This window comes from Populus euphratica, unplaced genomic scaffold (genome assembly GCF_000495115.2).
Source record: "Populus euphratica unplaced genomic scaffold, PopEup_1.0 scaffold312.1, whole genome shotgun sequence".
Lineage (NCBI taxonomy): Eukaryota > Viridiplantae > Streptophyta > Magnoliopsida > Malpighiales > Salicaceae > Populus > Populus euphratica.
The window spans coordinates 310,801-317,680 of NW_011500071.1; the positions used below are offsets into that span (position 1 = coordinate 310,801).

The 6,880-nt window shown below is 34.7% G+C and overlaps 1 protein-coding gene across 1 annotated transcript; it reads left to right on the plus strand.

Annotated features, from left to right (window-relative positions):
- The first annotated feature begins 4,624 nt into the window (after positions 1-4,624).
- Positions 4,625-6,534, plus strand: LOC105108474 (transcription repressor MYB6). The gene is made up of 3 exons (XM_011002797.1): positions 4,625-5,238; positions 5,336-5,465; positions 5,636-6,534. The coding sequence occupies exons 1-3, from the start codon at positions 5,106-5,108 to the stop codon at positions 6,279-6,281; spliced, it is 909 nt and encodes a 302-aa protein (XP_011001099.1). The 5' UTR covers positions 4,625-5,105; the 3' UTR covers positions 6,282-6,534.
- The last annotated feature ends 346 nt before the right edge of the window (positions 6,535-6,880 follow it).

A 6,880-nucleotide genomic window follows, 5' to 3' on the forward strand; every position in this document is an offset into this window, starting at 1 on the left:
TAGCCTGCCCTTCCGGTTTTCTTTGTGTTCATTGCTTCCAAACATAGCAAAATGTATTTAGGAGAACCTAGTTGCGAGGTTCAACTAAGGGTTAAGTTGATTTTCTAAGGAAACATGTTTTCCTATTAAGATGTATGAATTGGATTACAATTGAACTATATTCATTGTCAGTGGTTACAAATTGGATATAAGCTTACAGGCTAAAGCTTTACGAGTTATTACAACTTGTTGAACTTGTAGGATATACTCTGCTTGTTAACTTTTTAAATACATACATCTATATACATATGCATGCATGCATTGATTATCTGGTTCGTTTCCTAAAATTTTAGTCTCTTCACCTGCAAGGTTCTCATTTTGTAGTTAATGATGCTTCTGATTTGATGTGAGGGTATAAGCTAGTGTCAGCGACTATTGAGTTTGATCGGTATTGTAGATACTAGCATTTTCTCAAGCATAAAGTTTTTACAGTCTGTGACAAGTTTGCAATGTAACTAACTCAGATAGTGCTAGTTGCATATAGATTCAAGATTTATCGATGTAGTTGCTTAAGATTTAGACCTTTTAGAGTCGGACAGTCACCAATTGATTTGTTATTGCCAGCCTGGAAGGAAGGGATTCTTCTTCAATGAGTATCCATCTGCGACAATCCAAGTCTGATCCTAAATGTCTTTGTCTTCGATTTGGATTGCCACATGCTAGTTAAGAGAAGGAAGCTGAGTGGTGGATATTGTTTTCTTAGGTTAGAGTTTCATGTTCATCCCGAGCATTTGAACTCCTTTGCTACTTGATTCCATTGACCATCTGTTCCTATTTCCACCATCATAAAATCCCTCCACTCGAGCTGCAGACCCACAGTTATTGCCATTATTTATTTTAATGCTTCAAGTGGAACAAAAACATTCATAACAGAGCCCTATAAGTGTAATGCTCAGTGGTTTGGTGATGCTTTAAAAGCTTTATTCCACTGCTAATAGAGAGTTCATTCAGTGGATCAACATGGCTGCATTCCCTCAAAGAGGGATGACATCATTACAACTGACTCATGAAGATATAAAGAGAGAATGTATGAACTACATGGATGGGTAAGACTGGAGAGAACCAAAACCAAATCTCATCCATGTTCGATTGAAAGGCATGGAATCTGAAGGCAGTGAATGTAATGCTTGGCAAGATGAAGCTCGTTACTTAGGTACATCATTCTCTTTCTAGGTTATGTGTTATGTGATATTGATGATCGTATCTATGTGAAGATTATTGAGAGAATACTTGTTTTACGTCATGTTAAATGGGATTGAACGTGTATAAATGCTTCTGATTGATTTGGAACTGATGGAATATCGATGCCACATATCCCTATCATTCACAATTTTTTGTTAGTGTAATTACTATACTGTTACTGGTTATATCTGTAGTTTCTGAAATTTAATTTAAGAAATCAGTGATAAGATTGTACTAAGTTATTTGTGACTTGTATGGGATGCCTTGCCAGTTCAGCATTAAACAGTGATCTTCCCTGTGATTGCGATTTAGGTTCTGTTGTGTAGGCAACTTTGCATTTTACTACAAATGTTTTTATTCTGTGTATTTTGATTGAGATCTGTCTTTCCTGCTGTTTAAATATTTTGTTATTCAATGCAATTAGCATTTGAAATACTTTTGTCCTACCAGTTTTGCTTGTGTTAGATCCATATAGGTTTAGAGTTCAAACATATCATTCTTCCTATTGTTAACTAGTAATTAATCCATATAGCACATCACTGTATGTTCAAGAGCACAAACAACCGAGGCTGGTAATTCTGTTTTCTTTCTTTCCTTTATGAACTTTGGCCTTTGACTCGCCGCTCTTAATAGTTTTATATTGTTTTGAAAGGTTCCATGTTTAATGTCATAGTCACATAAAAGCATTCTTCAGGCACGCTTGTACATAAGAAAACAATATGACTTTCAGCTTCGTCATATTGTTGCACTTCTAAGCTTATCGTTTTTTTTAGTTTCCATATTTCATTTCAAGTTTTCCACCATTGCAAGTGGTTGAATACCAGCCAGCAATACATTATTAATCTTTTTTCATGGATAAGAATAGCAAGGGGCAACACATTGGATCAGATGGAATGGAATCTGACCCACAGTCCAACAGGGAGGAGGCAAACAAATTGCTTGAAAGTGATTTGGCCATTGCTAACTGGGCGGAGAGACGAAGAAGGAATTGCAAGCACAGGAGCATATTCGAGGGTTTGAGCACACGAATGGCCTTTATGGAAGTCACTTGCGAAGAACAGGTGGTAAAACGCCTTCATCGTGATGTATGTTTTCTTCTCTCCAGACACAACAACGCCTGAACCTCAGACAGGAGGTGGTCCTTCAACATTTGAAAACCCATTTGCAGGCTGCAAATGGCACATTCATTTCAAGGCACTCTCGTTGCCTTTGTGACTTATGAGTGGGAGCGTGTCCGATATGCAGGAGGACCCTCTTTCCTCCTACGAAGATTTGCTTTCACACTGCAAAGATAGAAAAGAAGGAGGAAAGAAAAGGGAGGTCACAGGTAGGCAAAAGCGGCCTTCAATAATTTGGTTACTGAAGCGATGAGACATTGATTACACACAACCGTTACCCTCGAGACGCACATGGACGTCTTGGGACGACGAGGCCCAAACCGAACTTAATTAATGTCTCGACGTGTTCCTTGATGAGACATTTCGAGGACAGCAGATGTTTCCAACAAACTTGTTTTTAAATTGTTTTGAAAAGGTTATTTTAAAAATAAAAAAACATTATTTTAATATATTTTTAAATAAAAAATATTAAAAAACAATAACAAAGACAAAATATAGTTCGGTGGATAGATGGATTTATTACAAGCAGCCTGAAATTAGAACTCACGTATACATGTAAAACACCGAAAGAAGACTAGTATGTTCTGCCACTCAAAACCAACACAAACTTTTATCTAATTCACGTGGATCAGTAGGGTTTTTTTTTTTATTATTATTATTATAGGAATTTACTGTAGACATTAATACATACAAGATCTAAAACCTTAAAGAATAAATAAAATAAAAAACATAAAGTAATAAATGAAAAACAAACAAGGAAAAAAGAAAAAGAAAAAAAAGGAGGATATAGCCTTTGTAGGAGAGATAAGAGGGACTTTAACGGGGAAGTTTCGAAAAGTCTACATGTGCTATTGACACTCGTTGTCCTTTTAAAATATTATCCTATAATTAAAACTTGTAGGATCATTTCCTTTTCATTGAGGCTGATGGGTATCATGGCCTTGGGGGGTATTTCAATTTTCAATGGCAAATTGATTGCCCCTTTTTTCTGTAAGTAGGTTAGGGTTATTCTGTCATTACCTACGAAGAAGAAGACTCCTCATTCCCTTCCATTAGGCACTTTTGATGATAATCCATGGATTAGCAAGGTCGAATTCAACATGAGTAGAAGAGAAGAGAGCAGAAGAGGAAACCTTGGTCCAGAGAAAGTCCCACGAGGCCAGAATAAAGAGTTTTTTTTTTATATAAAAAAATAACATAGTTACAAAAAGATTTTGGTAAAATAATAAAGTTTATAACATTTAATAAATATCTTACTCTTATATTATTTATGATGATTTTTTTATGTATATATTCGGTGAACTTTTTAGTGCCGGGGTTAAAGAGTCACTATCACCGTTCGTGATGCTATAAACAATGTGGTGTGCCTTGCTTTCTCCACTTGGTTCTTATTAAGCTGTTTTGGGATTGATAAGGTTTTGGTTGGCTGAACATCTAGACATTGATTTTATGTGCATAACTACTGTTAATGGTTTTGATAGTGTAGGTCCATTCACGAAGTAATTTATTAGATGCATTTGATCATGCACTAAATGTTATAGGAATTGATTTTGTTGATATAATAAATCAATTGAATTTGTTTAACTATGATTTGATTAAAAATAAAATTAAATGGTAGGTTATGTGAATCATGTTGAATATGATTGTTTTTGTTAAGGTTGCTTAGCATGAGTGACTTGTATCTTATTTTAAATTGTATTGAGTTTGTTTTTGTTAAGGTTGCCTACCATGAGTGACTTGTATCTTATTTTAAATTGTAATAATAGTTTTAATTTAAAGTATTTTTTTATTTAAAAATATATTAAAATAATATTTTTTTAATTAACATAAGTGTTCAAGATATATGATATTTATCTTGATTAATTGATTAATGTTGAACATAAATGTTCTAGATATATGATATTTATCTTGATTAATTGATTAATTTTGTGACCTCTGAAATTAACTACCATAAATTTTTTTAGTAATAATAACTTACTAGTTTGAACTAATATTACCTATAGTAATAATTTTTAAAAAATAAATCTAAAAACTTACTAGTTTGAACTAATATGATGGTTATCAAAATAATAACTCTTGTCATGCCACAAGTGAGATATGCACTTCTCAATTGACTATGCTAAGCTTCTGCCTGTGCTAATTCGCCGAGAGAAGAACAACATAAGATGACATGGTTATATTATAGACTATAGAATGGCTTATGTATGCGTGTGTAGAAGCATTTTGATTTATAATTGTGTACGACTCCACTCCTTGATTTGAAAGAGAGGGAAGAGAGAAGCTCTCCCTTGCTAAAACAAAACAAAGAGAGACCGAATCTGACGTAAAAGTAGAGCTACCTACCAAATCCAGCCCCTATCTGTAACCAATTGTCTCTCTCACCACCTTGGTCAAATCCACCCCCTCTCTCCCCTTATCGATCGAGTCTCTTGGTTCTTCCCTCGTTTCTCTCCTCTCCTGTTCCTCCTACTCTACATATAAATCCTCTCCTCTCCTCTCCCTCCCACTCCTTTCAATTTCCAGCCAAACTCCCCCTCTCTTCTCTCCGTCTGTCTCCATCTCATCCTGTCAAAAGCTTGTTTCTTTGTCTGTTCAATCAGGTAATTACCACCTCCTAATTGTTATCTGGTTTCAAAAGCGTGAAACCCACAATTTATCTGTGAGGCTGAGCTGAAGCTAGCAACCTTCTTGCATCTCTCGATATCCCACTCCGTATCTTGATTTCAAAGAAGATCGCAGGGATTATTGCTATCGCTGCTACTATTCATGGGTCGCTCACCTTGTTGTGAAAAAGAACACACCAACAAAGGTGCCTGGACTAAAGAGGAAGACCAGCGCCTAATGGACTATATCAGGGTCCATGGTGAAGGTTGCTGGCGTTCTCTCCCTAAAGCTGCTGGTGAGTGGTAATTAGCAGGTTGTTCGTGTTTATCTTATCTAGATATTCTCACCCTTTTCAGCTCTTCTTATTTCTTGCTTTCTTTGTGTTTATATAGGATTGCTTAGATGCGGCAAGAGCTGTAGATTGAGGTGGATAAACTACTTGAGGCCTGATCTTAAAAGAGGGAATTTTACTGACGAAGAAGACGAGATTATTATTAAGCTCCATAGCTTGCTAGGCAACAAGTAAGCTTCTATACAACTTGATAGTTAAATCCAAAAACAAGAAATAAAACGAGTCTTTTTTCTGGGTTTCATGCTAAAAGAGCAAACTTTCTTTGTTGTTTCTGGTAATTCAATGGAGTAATTTCTTGATTAGTCATTTTGATTATGAACTAAATTTTAATTACTCGCAGATGGTCTTTAATTGCTGGAAGATTACCGGGAAGAACAGATAATGAGATAAAGAACTACTGGAACACACATATCAAGAGAAAGCTGATTAGCCGTGGCATTGACCCACATACACACAGACCTCTAAATGAGAAAACCACCACTGCCACCATCAAAACTACCACCTCTGCCACCACCAAAGCCACCCAGTTGGACTTCAAAAACACCCCACCTCAATCACTAGCCGAAATCAGTCTTTTAAAAAGCCAGCTTGATTTCAAATACAACAACAATTTTCATAGCAGTCAGTACTCAATTTTCAATCCCAAGAAAACAGAGACTCCTTCTTTTGAAGAAAATAACTGTACAAGCAGTAGCATGACAACTGATGAACAACAACAACAGCAACAACAAAAGAGGGAGAGTCATCAAGATCAAGATGTAAACTTGGACTTAACTATAGGGCTCGCTCTCACTCAGACTTCTTCCGCCAACTCGGCCGAGTCAAGACTTCGACAACCAGTCTCTTCTTGCCAGTTATTCGGTAGTGTGTTAACTCGGCCCGTTTGTCTGTGTTGGCAATTGGATGGTGAAAGAAGGGAATTGTGTAGGAATTGCCAGAATCAGAATCAGAGCTCAAAAAATAATCATAGTAATAATGGGCTATAGTATAGATGTTATTAGTACTGTCAGTAGATTTGATGTGAAATAAATGCTTTTGTTAGGTACCGTATCAACACCCGCCCCTGTAATCAGAAAGGCAATTAAAGAACAAGATGATGGGATGCTGTTTAGCTATACTGTGGCATGTAAAGAAAGAAAGAAAAACAAAACAATTTTTACTCTTTGCAAAATGGGTTGTAAGCTTCTTGGATTCTCTTTGATCTCTTTGATAGATATATAATCATTCAGTTTTGGCGTTTATCAGTGATACAGTTAGTTTTTATTTGTTTTTTTATTTTAAAAGTATTTTAAAAAAGGTATTTTTTTTAATTTTTAATTAATATTTTATTGATATTTTAAAATTATTTTAATAAGTTTGTTTTAAAAATAATTTTGAAAAAATAACAAAATATTTTTTAACCTATTTTTAAATAAAAAAATATTTTAAAAACAACTAAAATTATACTTTAAAACTAAATTAATGCAATTGCTTAGGAATATATCCAGGAGTGTGGTTATAATTTTTTTAAAGTGTTTTTTATTTAAAAAAATATGTTAATAATATTTTTTTATTTTTTCAAAATTATTTTTAAAATTAATATGTT